Below are 19,506 nucleotides of genomic sequence, written 5' to 3'. Positions count from 1 at the left end.
CTCAACCAATTCCTTTACAAATTCCTCACCATCCTCTTCTTCCTCTTCTGATTCATTAGCCTTGGGGGGGGGGTTCGGGCTGGGGGCTAGCTCCTCCCGGTGCCTGGGGGCCTGGGTCCAGGGGAGGGGCAGTTGGTGGAGCATAGGGTGGAGGTGGTTTAATGACTTCCCCCTCCTCTTCTTCTGGGTCTGGTATCACTGGGGGCTTCACTGTACAAATCCTGTTCTGTGTGTTGCTGTCACAGCAAGACTTTAGCCATAATAGATTCTTTTCTACATTGGTCTTCCATGTAGAGACATAGGGGATCTGGTCTGGGTGGACATTTAATATATTTTGCCACAGGGGGTTGATTCGCCACAGGGGGGTTGATTAATTGCAAATCAAAGCCACGCAGTTCCCTGGGTCGGCAAGTCCACCTCACATAAAGTTCTAAGTCTCTCTTTTTTCAATTTGAATCCCCAAATCATCACTCTTCGTGGCCGCTTTCCAGTTATTTAAAAAGCATTCCAGAGGAATTCATTGGCTTGCTCCAGACCCTATTTTTCAGATACTCCGCTCCTAACCGGGTTTCAAAATTCTCTCACACTCCACATGCTATAGCCTACAATCGCTCGGCCAAAGGGGACACTAAGCCTTGGCCCACACTTGACAATTCAGTCACTAGAGTATCTGACATGCAACATACAACATACAAAACACATCAATATAACACACTAAACTCACCAAAATAACTCCAGCATGCAATACACAAAACACACCAAAATAATTCTGACATGCAACATACAACATACAAAACACATCAATATAATTTCAACATATAACACACTAAACACACCAAAATAATTTCTGCATGCAATACCAAACCTTACTGGTGGCACACGGCCACGCCCTTTTTTCCCTTCCTGGTTGCACTCTACTGCATAACCAGGTGAGGCTGATCAGGCCTCTGGCCCTTTTCCCTCGGGCCCCTAGCCCTTTTTCCCTTGGGCTTACCGTTTTTTTCTGCTGCAGAATTCCCTTCCTGGCCAGTCCTCTTTTCCTCCCTTGACCTGGGTCCTTGCTCCGGAGCGGTGTGGCTGGCTCCCCCCACAAATTGGCAGGGCGCGCGTGGAGCCTGCAATCACCGATCCAAGCTGTCCACCAAGGTCAAGCCTGGCTCTCCCCAGCCTTCTGAGGTGGGGCAGATTCCCGGTCAGGGAACCAAGATGTAGGCTGATACCTAATCCATGCCAGGGAATCGTTGGCCCGCGTCCTCAGATCCAGGGAGAGAGCAAAAAGCACCAGGAAAGATCCTTCTTTTGGAGGAAAAGCAGTTTATTTTTCTGTGCACAGGGTCAGCCAGCAGAATATCTTCTGAAAGACTGGCTGCCAAGAAGTACGCCTCTGCAGACTTCTTTATACCTTGAGAAAAACTCTCTCCCTCCTCTTTCCCCAAACGCAACCCCCTAAGCAGCCCTCCCTATACGTGTCTTTCTAAGGTCTTTTGTTTTACCTTGCATTCCTGAGAATCTATTTCTAGCTTAGAGTCTCCTTCTGTCTTATCTCGCATTCCTGAAAACAGCAAAGCGAGCGGGGCCTCTATGCAGGTCTATTTCTAGCTCAGAAATTAACTTGGATCCAAGGTACAGAGATAAAGTAAAAATCCTTACAAGGTACAAAATATAGAAAACAACCCTTCCCTCTCCCTTCAGAAACATTATTATAAAATACAAAGCAATGAAAACAACAGTAAAGGTACATCAGATCACCATTGGAGCCAGCAACTGAAATGCAGTTTGCTGGCATTTTGCCCCACGGATAAGGCAGGCACTTACAGCAAGCTGGCACATTGCAGTATTCCCATTTCCTCTTGCCACCCCTGAGCACGTGGCACCAAGGCTGGGTGCTATTATCAGGATTCCTGCAACACAAAAGTGGAACAGGATTACTTCAGAGATCAAATGCTCCCCCCTCTCTGCCCCTGCAAAGAGCAGCAGTGTGGGCTACCCAGGTTTGTATGTCCCCTGAGGATGATGTTCTGGAGTTTACGGAGGGCTGCTTGATAACCTTTGTTTTTTGCATGTACTTAGAACAGCTTTTCCCCAACACTCCTGACGTTTTGGCCATCAGCCCCATTCAATGCAGATTGGTCAAGGCGCCACATTCTCACCATACATTTAAAACACTATGATGCCACTTTAGAGGGCTTCCTGCAAAGAATTCTGGGAGCTGCAGTTTGTTAAGTAGCCTGAAGGTTAGTAGGAGACTCCTGTTCCTGATCCGAGAGCTAGAATTCCCAGAGTTCCCTGTGAAGAGGGATGAATATCATAGAATCATAGAGTTGGAATAGACCACAAGGGCCATCGAGTCCAACCCCCTGCCAAGCAGGAAACACCATCAGAGCACTCCTGACATATGGTTGTCAAGCCTCTGCTTAAAGACCTCCAAAGTAGGAGACTCCACCACACTCCTTGGCAGCAAATTCCACTGTCAAACAGCTCTTACTGTCAATAAGTTAAACCACTCTGGGAATTGTAGCTCTGGGAGGCAAATATGAGTCTCCTAACAACTCTGAGCACCCTTAACAAACCATATTTCCCAGAATTATTTGGGGGAAAGCCATGACTCAAGCGGCCCTCCAGACGGTGCTGAATGATAGTTCCCAACATCCTTGGCCCTTTTTGTGGGTGCATGGGAGTTGGAGTTCAGCAACAACCGGAGGGCCAAAGGTTCCCCACCCAGCTTAACACAACATGAATTTGAAACTGGTCCACGCCACAGAAAGCTCTGCATCAGCCGTGACTTCCTGTGTCCATCCATCAATCCATCCTATACTATAAAGTCACAGGCAGGCCTGGAAACACTTGGGGATAGTCAAAAGCCATTAAATCCAGCATCATCTCCTCCTCCTGGTCGGCTTTCACAGACACTGTGTGAAGTGGCCTCTGGCCTCAGCTGTGATTCAAAGCCTCACTCAGAGTCCTTGGGAAGGGGGCGCTTAGAGAAATTGTCCTCATCCCAATTTTATTCTAAAAGATCTGAATAGTTTCTGCACTGGAAAGCAATGCTATTGAAACTCTCCCTTGTTTTTACTGTTTTCAAGTTGGACAGAGCACTAGGCAGGCATGTTTTGCAACAGCTTTCCGTTCTTTTGCACTTCTTCCCTTCCCTGCAATGTGTTCCCGGTGCACAGATGTGCCCTGGTAACACACTACCAATGCATTGCCACAATGCGTCAGGGTTGCCTTGGGACAAGTCAAGGTACATTCAGGGATGGACCACAGGTCCCAGGTTCAATCCCTGAAATGTTCAGTTAAAAGGATCCCAGAGAGAAGGGGACTCTCAGTGAAAGTTGGAAAGTGGCTGCTAAACATGCCCTCCAGATGTTTCCCACCAGCCTGGCCAATGGTGGGATGCCAAGGGACCCACGTTCCATCTCCAGTCAGTGCCAATGCCAGTCAGTGCCATATTGTGGTGGGTGCAGGGAATGTACAAGTCCACTTCCTGAGTTTCTAGATAACTGCATCGAGATCCATTGTGTGTGGTGTGTGGTTTTTTACCAGTGTGCAAGATCATATATGCGTACACCAGTGGAACACACGCCAAGACCCTGAATGCAATCCTACACATGACCACATCCAAATTCGGGTTTTCACCAATATTTTATCAACAACCACATAGGCATTTGTAGCAAACATGAATGAAATGGCACAAATGGATTGGATGACCCAAAAAACACAGCCTCATCTAATTGCAGAATTATTTCTATGAATTCAATAAAAGCAGCACACAGGGCAGAGCCAATCAGCAGGTTATTGTTCTTACACTAGATAAGGCAGAGTGGTCCAGAGCCTTTTTGGAAAAGCCAAACACATATCTTATCAATAAGCCATGTTTTGCATTTAGTTTTTCTTTTTGGACAAAAAACTGCAAGGAGAAAAGGTGAGGGTCGGCTTACCTGCAGAAGTTGTGGCTGGTGAGACCGAGCTGCTCTGCATCCTCCCGATGGGAATTGAAGACCAGCCCAGTAAGGAACTGGGAATCCCACCTCAAGCAAGCAGCACCCCATTCCGTGCGGTTGTGGGGACCTCGATAGTTGTTGCCTCTTCCAGAAATGCAAGTGTGACTTTCTGTGACAAAAAAGGCAGGTTTGCATCAGGCCCGAACCACATTCATGGGGCATATAGTTTGAGGTTTTTTTCTCACTGCAGATTTTCAATTGTGAAGCCTACATTAAAAGCACATCCCCCCCCCCCCAAGAATCATAGGAGCTATAGTTTACCTCTCACAGAGCTACAATTCCCAGCACCCCTGATGACCCACAGTTTCCAAGTTGGGGGGTGTGTGCCTTAAATGTATGAACCTTGGGGCAGGGATCCACTTTTCATCTGTACAGCGCCATAGATGTTACAAGGGATGGGGCTGGTTCTTAAATTAAATTTTACATATTTTATTTAACTAGAAAAGTTTTAAATGATTTTTATTTAACTAGAAAACCAACACAGACAAGAAGAAAAAGAAGGAGGAGGAGGAGGAGGAGGAGGAGGAGAGTTTGGATTTAATATCCCGCTTTATCACTACCCGAAGGAGTCTCAAAGCGGCTAACATTCTCCTTTCCCTTCCTCCCCCACAACAAACACTCTGTGAGGTGAGTGAGGCTGAGAGACTACAGAGAAGTGTGACTGGCCTAATAAAAAGCTGAAAGTTACTGTACATGTCTTAGAACAAAGCTTACACATACCTTATGAATACGAGCCCTATTAAATAATTTGTAATAAACAAGATAATACATTTTTCCTGCAAGCATGAAGGTATCAATATCCAAAATGCAACATTAAGAAAATGTTTAAGTTGAATGCCATCAGAACATTGCAAAATGATTATTTGAAGCCAGCACCCTCCCATTTTTATTTAATTCATAATCAAGTCTCTTTTAGTATATATTGCATCTTCTCATTGTCTCCTTTTTCTACCGTAATGAGCGAGTTTGGTCACTGAGGCCAACTAACACAAGTTTTCTACTCCATTTTCCCGCAAGCATGGCAATAACCATAGATGAAGCCAATTCTTTGTTTCTGCAAAACTAAACATGCTGCACAAATAGGGAATGATTGTGGTGGAACTAGAGCTCCAGATTCCACGCAAGATTCTCGGAGTCTGGTGCATATTTCTATTGAAAAGGAGCAGACCAAAATACAAGTGTGTGGGTGTGGAATTCACACAAGTTAATTTGGATCAGGGCCGTGATGTGGAGAGAAACTGCTAAAAGCCTTCTTCCCTTCGGCTCCAATGCTCATAGCACAACATTTTCACCGCCCCATCTGGCTCTGCCCCACTGCAGAGGAGCCTTGAACCTACTGTTGGCGCAGGGAGGGAGGCTGCAGAACTCAAAGCTGTACTTGTTTCCTTTGTAGACAAAGCACCAGGGCATGATGTCGGAATCAGGGTTTCTAGAGGAAAGGAAAGGCAAACACTGGGCATTTTGTACCATTAAGACATTTATCATAGCAGTGTGGAATTGTAGAGCTGGAAGGGACTCCAGGGGTCATCTAGTCCAACCACCAACCTTCTGGTTGATAGCCAGATGCACTGGCCCACTGCACCACTGGGGACAGCTGCAAACTCAGCTGCAACCTCAAAAATAAGGGAAAAAATGGGGGGGGGGAGGCCAACATTTATACTCAAAATAATACACTGATAATTTCAAGAATGTAGGAAGAGTCTTGCTAGATCATACGAAGAAACATCTAGACAGACACTCGGTTCTCACAGCAGCCAACTAGAAGTCAGTGAAAGGCTTGGAAGCAGCCTTTCCTGGGTGCAACAGCACTTGCCCTGTCCCGCCCCCCACTTGCTATTCAGAAGCCGACTGCCTCCCCCCCCCCCCCAGGGAAGCATCACCTCCGTCAAGGCCAGTAGCCACTGACAGCCTTATCCCCCAGGAAAAGGTCAAGAAAAGGGCTGCCAAATTAATTAAGGGATGGAGTGACTCTCCTATGAAGAAAGGCTGTTGCATTGGGGACTTTTTAATTTAGAGAAAAGGCAAGTGTGAGGTGACACAATGAAATTTTATGAAATTATGCAAGGCATGAAGAAAGTGGTTGGAGACGTTTTCTTCCCTCTCTCATATTACACCCAATGAAGCTGAATGTTGGAAGATTCAGGATAGATTTTTTTAAAAAATAATTCTTCATGAAGTGCAGAATTCAGCTCTGGAACTCACTCCCACAGGGGCAGTGGTAACCACCAACCGGAATGTCTTTAAAAGAGAACTGGACCAATTCATGGAGGAGGAGGAGGAGGAGGAGGCAGCAGCGGAGAGGGGCTCTTGATGGCTGCTGGCCATTTTGACTCTGCTTTGCCTCCACCGGCTCCCACAGGCTCCTCTTAGGCTCGTGGAAATTGGTCTTCTCAACCCAAGTTGGTGGTTGACACTACGCCTTGGGGGAAGGAGCTCCATAGTTTAATTCTAAGCCCTGAGGGAAGACTTGTGTGGTGTAGTGGTTAAGAGCGGTAGTCTCGTAATCTGGGGAACCGGGTTCGCGTCTCCGCTCCTCCACCTGCAGCTGCTGGGTGACCTTGGGCCAGTCACACTTCTCTGAAGTCTCTCAGCCCCACTCACCTCACAGAGTGTTTGTTGTGGGGGAGGAAGGGAAAGGAGAATGTGAGCCGCTTTGAGACTCCTGAAGGGGAGTGATAAGGCGGGATATCAAATCCAAAACTCTTCTCTTCTCCAAAGACGTCCTTCCTGTTGTCAGCCCTGAATCTTCCAATCTTCAGCTTCACTATATGGCCTAGATGTCTTCCTATTTATTCCCTTTCTCCACAAAGCGCACACAGTTTCATGAAATTATGATGAAATGATATTATACACCTCCACCTTGTGTGTCTTCCCAAAGTCTCACTTACACTAAACTAAAATGTTGTAACCTTTCCTCACAGTGGAGATGCTCTCAACCATTTTGGTCGCCCTTTTCTGAACCTTTTCCAGCTCTGCAGCATCCTTATTTGACAATGTCAATATTTCTCCCGCTCAGAGTAGATTTTGCCTACAAGGATGTATTTGTGGGAATGGATTTCGGCACTAGGAGAGGATACATGGTTTAGTTATTATTCTTCCTTGCTCACATTTGTGAGATCAACAGAGTACCATCCTTTGCAGCTTAAACTTTGAAGCTAAGAAAAGTTTGATTTAAGCTTTTACAAACAATAATCCAGGATGCTCTAAAGGCAGACTGGATTTTCCTGGTATTACCCATTGTCTACCCCTTAAAAACAACAATCACAACACTGTTTTGTAAAGAAGTAAAAGTAGTATTTACTTACACAATCTAGGTTGAAGTAGCAATTGCAGCACCAAATAAAAGCATGTTTATAACTACCGTCGTACCTTGGAAGTCGAAAGGAATCCATTCTGGAAGTCCATTTGACTTCCAAAACGTTCAGAAACTAAGGCGTGGCTTCTGATTGGCTGCAGGAAGCTCCTGCAGCCAATCGGAAGCCGCAGAAGCCCTGTTGGACGTTCAACTTTCAAAAATAGTTTGCAAACTGAAACACTCACTTCTGGGTTTGCAGCATTCAGGAGCCACAATGTTCAGGAACTAAGCTGTTCCAAAACCAAAGTACGATTGTACTATCTAAGTTACCAAAGTACAAAAGGTAAGTTCAAAATTGTGTCTGAGCTGCAGACCTCAGACATGGACATGTGGTCAGCTTGGAAGCATGACGAAGAAAGAGGAGGCTGCCCAGGCTGGAAGGATGTAGGGCTACAGCTTCCTGCCAAAGCAGACAAAGGAAGTGATCTCACAGAGTTCTCTCTAGCAAATTTGACAAGAAAGCTCTATGAGCCCCTTCATGTGCCAATCTGGTAAAACATGAATTATTGGTTTGACTGCAATAATGTCCCATGGTATTGGGGGGCAAGAAGAGGAAGAGGCCCCTCCTAAACTCACTTTCTCACCTGCAATAGTTGTGGTTTCCAAGGCCCAACCTAGCGGCATCTGCCCGGTACGCATTGTACCGCTTATTCCTCAAGGAATCGAGCTTTCAGTTCAAGCACTTGGCTCCACTCACAGTTGTGTTCCATGTCCCCATGTAGCCCTCTCCAGCGCCCTGGTAACACTTGGCTTTGGTATCTGAAAAAGGAGGAGCAGAGCATTCAGTCTCCCGCCTGTTCTCCAAAGGTACTCTGCACACATCTTGCATCCATGGGGCTGCTCGGGATCAAGATGGGAGATTGCAGCCGTGGTCACTGGGGGCTAGAGAGCAGAGGCCTATGGGCCACATGTGACCCCCCAGGTCTATTCTGTTTCGCCCCTGGGACTCTCTCCAGGCCCCCCTGCCCTCAGAATCTCCACCCCTCTCACTAGCCCTACTTTGCAACCTCTCCTCAAATGTTTCTGACTTGCTGGAATGTGGTCTTGAACTCTGATAATGGTTCTTGCTTGTCTGGCTGGAGGATAGAGCGGAATGCCACAGTTTGTGTGTAGAAACCAGCCTCATGAACCAAAGCAAAATTCACATTCACTCCTGTGCCCATTTTTGCCCCCTGCTAGATGAGGTGGAGGATGGAAGAACCACAAGGCCATCTCCACCTATGTCCTCCCTGCTCTGTGATGCAGTCCTCCTCCTTCCCCACTATTCCAGCCATCTTGGACTGGAAGAAGCAGGAAGCTCATGACACTTTATGCCAGATGCTGCTTCCACGCTGCCTCTCCCTCACAGGCACAGCTAGCAAAGCCAGCAGGCCTGGCAGCCAAGCTACATACAATTTATTCTTATTACATTTCTATACCACCCTTTTCTTCCAAGGAGCTGCTTGGGAGTAAAGGTGGTATATAAATGTAACACACACACACACACACACGGTGGTGTACATGGTTCTCCTCCTCCCCATTTCTTCCTCACAACAACCCTGCGAGGGAGGCTGCAAACGCCGACTAAGGTGCTTCCTGGCTGAGTGGGGAATTGAACCCTCCTCTCTGGGAGTAGGAGCTGGCACTCTGGCCATCCCACCCCAGTCACATCTTGGAACAAGGCTGCTTAAACTTGCTCGCTTTTATTTTGGAGAGAAAACTGCTGCAGGTATGTTTAGCCTGGAGAAGAGGAGGTTCAGGGGTGAGATGATAGCCACGTTCAAATATAGAAAAGGATGTCACCTAGAGGAGGGAGAAAGGTGGTTTTCTGCTGCTCCGGAGAAGCGGACACGGAGCAATGGATCCAAACTACAAGAGAGAAGATTCCACCTAAACATTAGGAAGAACTTCCTGACAGTGAGAGCTGTTTGACAGTGGAATTTGCTGCCCAGGAGTGTGGTGGAGTCTCCTCCTTTGGAGGTCTTTAAGCAGAGGCTTGACAACCACATGCCAGGAGTGCTCTGATGGTGTTTCCTGCTTGGCAGGGGGTTGGACTCGATGGCCCTGGTGGCCTCTTCCAACTCTGTGATTCTAGGATATATCGAAGACCTCCAAATTCCTCTCCCAGTCAGCGCTAGGAGAAGGGCTCCACCTGCAGAAAGAGGGGAGAGGCCAGGCTGGAGACCCCCCCTCTGGCCCCTGGGGGTCCCAGGAGCCCTTTCTGGGCGGCCCTCACTTGGCCAGTTCCCCAGAGTCCCCCCCCCCACTGGGCTCCAGTGGCCCCCTGAGGCCTGCAGGGATCTGGAGGGAGAGCCACTTCTCCTGTGGAACTGAGGAAGAGAGGTCTTGGCCCAGGTGGGGGGGGGGGGGCAGGCGAGGGCTGTCAAGTGGAAAGGACACATGCAGGCATCATATTTGGAACATTTAACTTGAAATATGTGGGCCCCCCCCCCGTAATTTCAGTCACATTCTCTCAAGTCCCCTCTCAACGGTCAATCTCTCCCTCTTTCCAGGCTCCCCATCGCCTTCTCACACTGAGTTGTAACACCAGCGAGGAGGAAAGGAGCCTCTGAGGGATTCTCCTCCCCAACTCAGGTGGTCCAGACCAGCCATTCTCCGAAGGGCCCCCCCCCCTTCCTTGGGTGTCTGTCCAAACCTCCGCCTGGGAAGACAGGCGGGGGGGGGGGGGCTCATCTCTTTTCTCGAGGAAGGCCCTGGGGTTGTGAGGGGGAGAGAGAGAGAGAGGAGACCCCCCTGCCCCCCCCTTTCCGGGAGGAGAGCCCCCCTTTCCTCCGCCCCCCCCCTTGTGTGTGTCTCTCTCTCTCTCTCTCTCTCTCTGTGTCCCTGAGGGAGGAGAGAGGGGGAGGCCCCCCCTCCCCCCCCCGCGGCTGCTTCCCCTCAACGGCTTTCCCCAACTGCCTTTCCCCAACTGCCGCCTCGCCTCCCTTGGGGCGCCAAGGATTCCTGGCCGGCCAGGCGGCCCTTCAGGGGCGGACTCCTCCCCAGGACCCCTCTCTGGTCCATGGGTCTGAAGGGATCCCTCCTGGGCCCCAAGCCCTTCCAGGGGTCCTTTGCAGGTGGCTCTCCTGGAAGCTCCTTTCGGCCTCCCCCCCAAGATGGCGAGGGCGTTTCATCCCTGGCCTGGGACACGTCTTCATCTCCCTATTTTCCTGGTGTGGGGGGGGGAGGGGGTGTTTCTTGGGGGGGGGGTGTCTGGAGGGAGCCATTTCTGAGCCCAAGGCACCTCCCGCCACTAGGCAGCCCTTCGCCTCTTCTCCCCCCCCCCCAGGAGATAAGGGGGGGGCAGGGAGGGGGCATGGGGGTCCCTGCTCAGGTCATGCGCGGTGGGGGGAGAGCCCCAAGTCGGGGAGCAGAGGGTCCTCCTTTGCCCTCTCTGCCAAGCCAGGGAGGGGGCTGCCTTCCTTTCGGGGGGAGGGGGCTTTGGGAGAAGGAAATAAACCCCCTTCAGATGGAGAGAGGGGTCACCTTTGTGCCCAGAGGCTGCAGCCAGAGGGGAACATTCCCACGTGGGGGGAGCACAGGGAGAAGAAAAGCCCTTCTGCATCTCCAGCACCACTTCCTGTGCCCCAGATGCAACAGCACATGTCTCTCCCCCAGATCTCACTCCCACTCCTAAGACAGATGGATGCCAACCAACCAACCATCCCCTCCCCACCCCCTCCTGGTGCCCCTTCAAGTTGGCTTGAGGGCAGGGGGAGGGTCCACCCCACCAGATGAAGGGAGAGGAGGTCCTTCCATCCGGAAAATGGGAATGCTTGCAAAGATTTCCATGAAGATGAGTGCCATATAGAGATAATAATATTATTACGTGAATTCCCCCGCTGACACAAAGATTAATACAGTGGTACCTCGGGTTAAGAACTTAATTTATTCTGGAGGTCCATCTTTAACCTGAAACTGTTCTTAACCTGAGGTACCACTTTAGAAAATGGGGCCTCCACTACCACCACCGTGCAATTTCTGTTCTCATCCTGAAGCAAAGTTCTTAACCCGAGGTACTGTGCCTGGGTTAGCGGAGTCTGTAACCTGAAGCGTCTGTAACCCGAGGTACCACTGTACCCATCAATTAAATACACAACAGACAAGAACAGAGCAACGTGTAGAATCATATCATCTTTATTCCCCCTTTCCCCCTTAGGGTCCAGTGTGCTTTGAAGACGTAGCTGTTCCTTTCACAGAGGAGGAGGACTGGGCTTTGCTGGATCCTGACCAGAGAGCTCTGCAGAAGGAAGTCGAGGAGGAGAATCCTGGGATCGCGGCCTCTCTGGTAAGGCTCCCTGCTGGATCATGAGATCAGTTTTGAAATTCCATACAGATCTCTGAAGGACAAACCTCCTCTCTTTTGAGGGAGCCCCATAGCGCCCCCTGCAGCACCTGAGATGTTAACACACCCACAACTCTCCATAGGAGATGCATCTCCTGTTCTGTCTGGGAATATTCTTCCACCAGTCCTGCCTTTTCCAACCAGGATGAGGCTGCTCTGAGCTGCCCAGGCCTTCTTCCATGTAGGCTTCAGAGATCTCAGGGACGTGGAGGTACATCCTGTCTAACTTTCTTTTTCCCTTTCTACATTTGTCTGGCTTCGTTCTTTTGGTGAATCTAATTTTCCATGAAATATTTCCTGCAAGGGACTGTTTAGAATGTGGAAAAAGCTTCACCTAGGAAACCCGTCTCAATTTCCATTAAATAAAACACAGCGGGGATAATCATAGAATTTTAGGAAATGGTATAAGGCATATGGTATAACTGGTATTAGGAAACTTCATGAGGAATTAAGGGGAAAGCTAGCGTTGACCCGGAGTAGTTACAACATTTATGGTCTCTCCCCGAGTGCCAGGGACCCTGCTCCAAAGAGAGCTTTTTTTTGTCAGAATTATTTCTTTTTTTCCAATTTTTGGCAATTAATTGGCAATAAATGTTCTCACTGCCACTGTGGCGTAAAGAAATATTTCCTTATTTAAAACATCTTTATCAAATTTTCTGTTATTGCCTCACAAGCCGTAAAATTCCAACTCTCCTTCCATAATTTCCCCCATGATGTTACTTGAATAGGTTTCCCTAAACCCATAGCCAATTTGATCATTACCGCCTTTACCTGTTCATCCATGTCCTCCCACTCCAGTAAGATTCCATAGATTTTAAAAATTAATTTTGTTTTGTTTTGTAGTAAATCTTTATCCAATACTGAAATTGCAAAACCCTCTTTCTTGTCAGCTTTGAAGACCTCATTTATTTGGTGATACTGGATCCACCCTGTTAGGTGGTGTTTTATTTCCTCCCGCAGTTTGGCCAAACTCATGCTGGTAGCTTCGAGAACACTGTCCAATCATCTCGTCCTCTGTCGTCCCCTTCTCCTTGTGCCCTCCATCTTCCTGGTATAATTCCTCTGGACAGCCAGTGTGGGGTAGTGGTTAAGAGTGGTAGACTCGTAATCTGGGGAACCGGGTTCGCGTCTCCGCTCCTCCCCATGCAGCTGCTGGGTGACCTTGGGCCAGTCACACTTCTGTGAAGTCTCTCAGCCCCACTCACCTCACAGAGTGTTTGTTGTGGGGGAGGAAGGGAAAGGAGAATGTGAGCCGCTTTGAGACTCCTGAAGGGGAGTGATAAAGCGGGATATCTTCTTCTCCTCCTCCTCCCCCTCCTCCTCTGTTTATTCTTGCCCCCTCTTCTTGATGTCTTCTGCTTCTGTTAGGTCCTTACCACTTTGGTCCTTTATTATGGCAATCTTTGTACAAAATGTTCCTTTCATATCTCCAATTTTCTTGAACTGATCTCTGGTTTTTCCCATTCTATTGTTTTCCTCTATTTCTTTGCATTGCTCTTGTCTCTCCTTGCTATTCTTTGGAAATCTGTACTCTATTTCTTGTAGGTCTGCCTTGGATTCGTATCAAGATCATTCTATCATTTTTGAGATTGCATCCCAGTACAGCTTTTGCCACTCTTTTCTTGACCATGAGGGCCACTCCATTTCTTTTACGGGATTCTTGCCCACAGTAGTAGATATGATGGTCATCTGAACTGAATTCGCCCATCCCTGTCCATTTTAGTTCACTGATGCCTAGGATGTCAATATTTATTCTTGCCATCACATTTTTGACCACATCCAACTCTATACCACTGGAGAGGTATAGAAATGGGGCTTCTCTTGGGAAGGGGCCGCCCCATTTGTGCTTCTCCAGGGGCAGGAGAATATCTAGGGCAGGAGAATCCCTGCAGGGCCTCTGAGGCTGCCTTTCCTTCTTCCTCTCTCCCAGGACCCTCCAGCTCGTTTTGGCTCCTCAGGAAGGATAAAAGGGACAGATTCTGCAACCCTAGTGAGGATGGAAGGGGGAAGATGGACAGTTGACCTGGTCAGGTTGTCTCCTGCATCCCTCCTCTCAACCTCTGAGCGTTCCCTCCCAGGGACCTCCAAGAGATCTGGTGAGTTCCAGGGGAGGGGAGATGGGAACATGGAGGGATGGAGGGTGAAGAGGGAAAGTTCTCTGGCCAGAAATGAGATAAAGCAGGGATTTTGCTGTGGGTGGGGCCCCCAACATATTGGGAGGCTTCCCCTCCAGCCAGAAAATCCCTGCAGGGCCTCTGAGGCTCCCTTTGCTTCTTCCTCTCTCCCAGGACCCTCCAGCTCGTTTTGGCTCCTTGACTCCTCAGAAAGGGTGAAAGAGACAGATCCTGCAAACCTAGCAAGGATGGAAGGGGGAAGATGGACGGTTGACCTGGTCCGGCTGTCTCCTGCATCCCTCCCCACAACCTCTGAGCGTTCCCTCCCAGGGACCTCTGAGAGATCTGGTGAGTCCCAGGAGAGTGGAGATGGGGACCTGGAGGGATGGAGCCAGAGAGGAATTGGGGCTTGCTCAGCTGGGGGGTGGGGGGGAGGCCGGCAGGCGGATGGAGATGGAGAAGGGGAGCACCTTTTCGGGCTCCCCCACCTGCCTGCCTGCCTGCCTGCCTGCCTACGCTTTTGTCATCTGCAGGCAATTTCAGCTAGGAATAGATTACAGCTCCCCGGCCAACGCGATGTATTGGCAGCTCAAAATGTCTAAAACCAGTTCTGTGATCTGAATGCCCTACCAATAGCTGACAACTCACTGATCCATCGCGCAGCACTGGACTCCTTAAAGGAACCTGATCCTGCTGTGCAGTGTGAACTCAGATGGGGCCTCCGTGTGTTGCCTTTTTCTCTTCTTTTTGTATAACTTTTATTAACTTTATAAAACAAGCAAGATAGGAATAATAGATGATACAAATATGTAGGCTGAGTCTGTATATCTCAAACATAGCAGAATAAATTTGCAGGAGTATCTATAACATATAGTTCATCATTAGTGGTCAGTGTATGAGTTCTGGGTCCATGAATTGCTTTCAACTGAAACAAAAAAAGGGGAAACAGGAGAGCACAGAGAACATTCAACATCGCAGAGCCAAATGCCTAGACTGGAGCTCTTGTGGCCGTTGTGCTTAGATTAAGTGAGTAATAGTCATTTTTCCGCTTCTGTTACCAATGAAACAACACAGAGCTGGTCTTATCATGAAAATGGGAGGGGGGGTTCAAAGTGAAGAAAGAGATTTACGTATAAATTTAAATATTTTCCTGTTTTAATTTTTTAAATTATTATTATTTTTATTGGTTTTCACATATTACTTTACAATACAGATGTACCAAAGCCAACACAATTTCCTTCCCATCCCCCCATACATTTACATTTCTATTTCCTCAATCCATCCTATTATCCTTTTCTCCCTCCTCCCACTTCCCTCCGCCCCCACTGTATTTCCTCCACATTATACAATTTACAATAATCTTTGCATTCTACAACCTTCTCAAATCATCTTCATATTCTTATTATCTTTCCTTACTAATTTTTCTTCCATCCAGTACTTCACATTTTATCTAGGCATATTAGCGTATCTTTTCTTGAGCAATATTTTGCCATATATTCATCAAAACATTTCCACTCCTTTTTAAATTTTTGATTCGACTGATTTCTTCTAATTTCAGTTAATTTTGCCAGAATTAAATATTCATTTAGTTTACAAATCCATTCCTCCTTTGTGGGTATAGTTTGTGACTTCCACCGAGCAGCAATCACTATTCTAGCAGCTGTACTTGTGGAATGTAATGGCGTCCGCCACACTTTCCTGTGCCAACTCTCCGTGCCAACTGTGAGCCTTAAGCTGTCTTCCTGGCTCCAAGCCGAGTTTCGCAGCAGCGGTCGTGCCTTGGGTGGGTGATAAATCCAAGGCTGTACGCAGGCTTCTTGCTCATCTAAGAAGTCTTTAATCATTGTACAGAAAAACATCATAAATCAACCTGGAGATCGAGCGGACATCTCCTCGGCTTGACAGCTAAAAATGAAAGTAATTCACACGCAAAGAAAGATTCCCGTATGTGAACAAAACCACACCTCAGAATGTGAGACGTCACACAGAACTGTTTAACCCTGTACGTTCTGATTCTCCTCACAGTACTTGCATATAGAAAAATCCCCCCCCCCCCGTGGTATCTCTTCATCTCTCAATCCAAGGAGATATGTCTCTGGTTCTCTTTGTTATTGATATTTTCAACATCTTCTTTAGTTCTTCGTGCACTACTATCCCAAATTTCTTAATTTCCTCACACCTCCACCACATCTGTATTGTTGTTCCTATTTTTCCACCACATCTCCAACAGAGGTTGGATTTCAATTTGTATATCTTTGCCAGCTTAACTGGCGTTAAATGCTACCTATAGAACATCTTTACAAAATGTTCTTTAATTGTCTATGAGGCAGTAAATCGTATAGCCTCTCGCCAGAGTTTCTCCCATTGCTCTAGATAGATAGTATGTCTGAGATCCTGAGACCATCTAATCATCGTTTCTTTCATTTCCTCCTCCATCAATTCCCAGTGCAATAAAAGACTATAGGTTTTGGATAACAATTTTTTGTTATTCTGTATCACTGTGACTTTAAATTTCAAATCTTCTTTCACAAATCCTTTCTTTTGATCTGAGTTGAATATACTTCTAAGTTGTATATATTGCCATCTGTAAATTTAAATTTTGACCAACCAGATTGAGATACCTTCTGATGGGGAGTGTTCAGGTGAAGATGTTGCTGTTTGTTTCACAGACAAGGGGTGGACGTTGCTGAATCCGGACCAGAGAGCTTTGCATAAAGAGGTCAAGGAGGAGAATCTTGGGATCATGGACTCTCTCAGTAAGGATCCCTGTTGGATCATAATATAAGTTGTGATTGGAGATGGAGTGGATTCCATGATTGAGCCAGAACAAAATCTATCCCAGATTAAAGCCAATAAATATCTCAGTTAATACCAGAAAACAAAAACAGTAAAACCTATAGTAAGGCCTCACATCTAATTCTCTTCTGTTCTTCCTCTATCACAAGCATTCATTAACATTGTTCAATAATCTGGAGTTCCCATTTCCTCCTGAGACTCTGATTAGCTTCTCTCTTTATTGCAGATGGTGATAAATTAGAAGGGAAGAACAAGGGGGAGCACAACAGAATCCACATAGCGGAGAAGTCATATAAATATTCAGAGTGTGGAGAGAACATCCGTCAGAGCTCCCAGTGCACCCAGAGCTTCATTCGAAGGAATAGCCTCACTTCACACGAAAGAACACAGAGTAGGGAGAAATCGTATCAGTGCTTGGAGTGTGGAAAGAACTTCAGTTACCGCCAGAATCTCACTTCCCATCAAAGAGTTCATACAGGGGAGAAACCCTATCAGTGCTTTGAATGTGGGAAGAGCTTTCGTTTGAGTGGTGATCTCACTTCCCATCAAAGAATCCATACAGGGGAGAAACCCTATCAGTGCTTGGAGTGTGAAAAGAGCTTCAGTCGGAGGGCCCATCTCACTTCCCATCAAAGAATCCATACAGGGGAGAAACCCTATCAGTGCTTTGAATGTGGGAAGAGCTTTCGTTTGAGTGGTGATCTCACTTCCCATCAAAGAATCCATACAGGGGAGAAACCCTATCAGTGCTTGGAATGTGGGAAGAGCTTTCGTTTGAGTGGTGATCTCACTTCCCATTACAGAATTCATACAGGGGAGAAACCCTATCAGTGCTTTGAATGTGGAAAGAGCTTCAGTTACAGCTCCAATCTCACTTCCCATCAAAGAGTTCATAGAGGGGAGAAACCCTATGAGTGCTTGGAATGTGGAAAGAGCTTCTATCGGAAGGAGAATCTCACTTCCCATCAAACAATCCATACAGGGGAGAAACCCTATCAGTGCTTTGAATGTGGGAAGAGCTTTCGTTTGAGTGGTGATCTCACTTCCCATCAAAGAATCCATACAGGGGAGAAACCCTATCAGTGCTTGGAGTGTGAAAAGAGCTTCAGTCGGAGGGCCCATCTCACTTCCCATCAAAGAATCCATACAGGGGAGAAACCCTATCAGTGCTTTGAATGTGGGAAGAGCTTTCGTTTGAGTGGTGATCTCACTTCCCATCAAAGAATCCATACAGGGGAGAAACCCTATCAGTGCTTTGAATGTGGAAAGAGCTTCAGTTACAGCTCCAATCTCACTTCCCATCAAAGAGTTCATAGAGGGGAGAAACCCTATCAGTGCTTGGAATGTGGAAAGAGCTTCAATCGGAAGGAGAATCTCACTTCCCATCAAACAATCCATACAGGGGAGAAACCCTATCAGTGCTTTGAATGTGGGAAGAGCTTTCGTTTGAGTGGTGATCTCACTTCCCATCAAAGAATCCATACAGGGGAGAAACCCTATCAGTGCTTGGAGTGTGAAAAGAGCTTCAGTCGGAGGGCCCATCTCACTTCCCATCAAAGAATCCATACAGGGGAGAAACCCTATCAGTGCTTGGAATGTGGGAAGAGCTTTCGTTTGAGTGGTGATCTCACTTCCCATCACAGAATTCATACAGGGGAGAAACCCTATCAGTGCTTTGAATGTGGAAAGAGCTTCAGTTACAGCTCCAATCTCACTTCCCATCAAAGAGTTCATAGAGGGGAGAAACCCTATCAGTGCTTGGAATGTGGAAAGAGCTTCTATCGGAAGGAGAATCTCACTTCCCATCAAACAATCCATACAGGGGAGAAACCCTATCAGTGCTTTGAATGTGGGAAGAGCTTTCGTTTGAGTGGTGATCTCACTTCCCATCAAAGAATCCATACAGGGGAGAAACCCTATCAGTGCTTGGAGTGTGAAAAGAGCTTCAGTCGGAGGGCCCATCTCACTTCCCATCAAAGAATCCATACAGGGGAGAAACCCTATCAGTGCTTTGAATGTGGGAAGAGCTTTCGTTTGAGTGGTGATCTCACTTCCCATCAAAGAATCCATACAGGGGAGAAACCCTATCAGTGCTTTGAATGTGGAAAGAGCTTCAGTTACAGCTCCAATCTCACTTCCCATCAAAGAGTTCATAGAGGGGAGAAACCCTATCAGTGCTTGGAGTGTGAAAAGAGCTTCAGTCGGAGGGCCCATCTCACTTCCCATCAAAGAATCCATACAGGGGAGAAACCCTATCAGTGCTTTGAATGTGTGAAGAGCTTTCGTTTGAGTGGTGATCTCACTTCCCATCAAAGAATCCATACAGGGGAGAAACCCTATCAGTGCTTGGAATGTGGGAAGAGCTTTCGTTTGAGTGGTGATCTCACTTCCCAGCACAGAATTCATACAGGGGAGAAACCCTATCAGTGCTTTGAATGTGGAAAGAGCTTCAGTTACAGCTCCAATCTCACTTCCCATCAAAGAGTTCATAGAGGGGAGAAACCCTATCAGTGCTTGGAATGTGGAAAGAGCTTCAATCGGAAGGAGAATCTCACTTCCCATCAAACAATCCATACAGGGGAGAAACCCTATCAGTGCTTTGAATGTGGGAAGAGCTTTCGTTTGAGTGGTGATCTCACTTCCCATCAAAGAATCCATACAGGGGAGAAACCCTATCAGTGCTTGGAGTGTGAAAAGAGCTTCAGTCGGAGGGCCCATCTCACTTCCCATCAAAGAATCCATACAGGGGAGAAACCCTATCAGTGCTTTGAATGTGGGAAGAGCTTTCGTTTGAGTGGTGATCTCACTTCCCATCAAAGAATCCATACAGGGGAGAAACCCTATCAGTGCTTGGAGTGTGAAAAGAGCTTCAGTCGGAGGGCCCATCTCACTTCCCATCAAAGAATCCATACAGGG

At 47.4% G+C, this 19,506-nt stretch overlaps 2 protein-coding genes and 1 long non-coding RNA gene across 3 annotated transcripts in view; 1 reads left to right on the top strand and 2 right to left on the bottom strand.

The window, feature by feature from the left end:
- The window catches only part of LOC309538104, a 249,702-nt gene that overhangs the window by 58,577 nt on the left and 171,619 nt on the right, over positions 1-19,506 (bottom strand). The gene's annotated exons all lie outside the window — the stretch shown is intronic.
- On the bottom strand, positions 1,148-8,715 carry LOC309537612 (tissue-type plasminogen activator-like; the record flags this gene model as incomplete). Its single annotated transcript, XM_082232507.1, has 5 exons — positions 7,941-8,715; positions 5,339-5,430; positions 3,939-4,110; positions 1,750-1,901; positions 1,148-1,293 (listed from the first exon to the last, which is right to left on the bottom strand). Exons 2-5 carry the CDS (start codon positions 5,409-5,411, stop codon positions 1,148-1,150), a joined length of 543 nt encoding a protein of 180 aa, XP_082088633.1. The 5' UTR covers positions 5,412-5,430; positions 7,941-8,715.
- The window catches only part of LOC309537609 (uncharacterized protein), a gene marked incomplete at its 3' end in the record, with an annotated part of 164,087 nt that continues 158,238 nt past the window's right edge, over positions 13,658-19,506 (top strand). Inside the window, exons 1-2 of the mRNA XM_082232505.1 lie at positions 13,658-13,776; positions 13,969-14,142. Of these exons, the coding sequence (XP_082088631.1) occupies positions 13,677-13,776; positions 13,969-14,142 (274 nt within the window). The 5' untranslated portion in view covers positions 13,658-13,676. The remainder of the gene's footprint in view (positions 13,777-13,968; positions 14,143-19,506) is intronic.

The sequence above is a fragment of the Podarcis vaucheri genome (genome assembly GCF_965113315.1).
Source record: "Podarcis vaucheri genome assembly, chromosome: 7".
In the NCBI taxonomy this organism is placed as follows: Eukaryota; Metazoa; Chordata; class Lepidosauria; order Squamata; family Lacertidae; genus Podarcis; species Podarcis vaucheri.
Note: the sequence above shows the minus strand (reverse complement) of the source record. Positions and strands in the feature narration are given on the sequence as shown.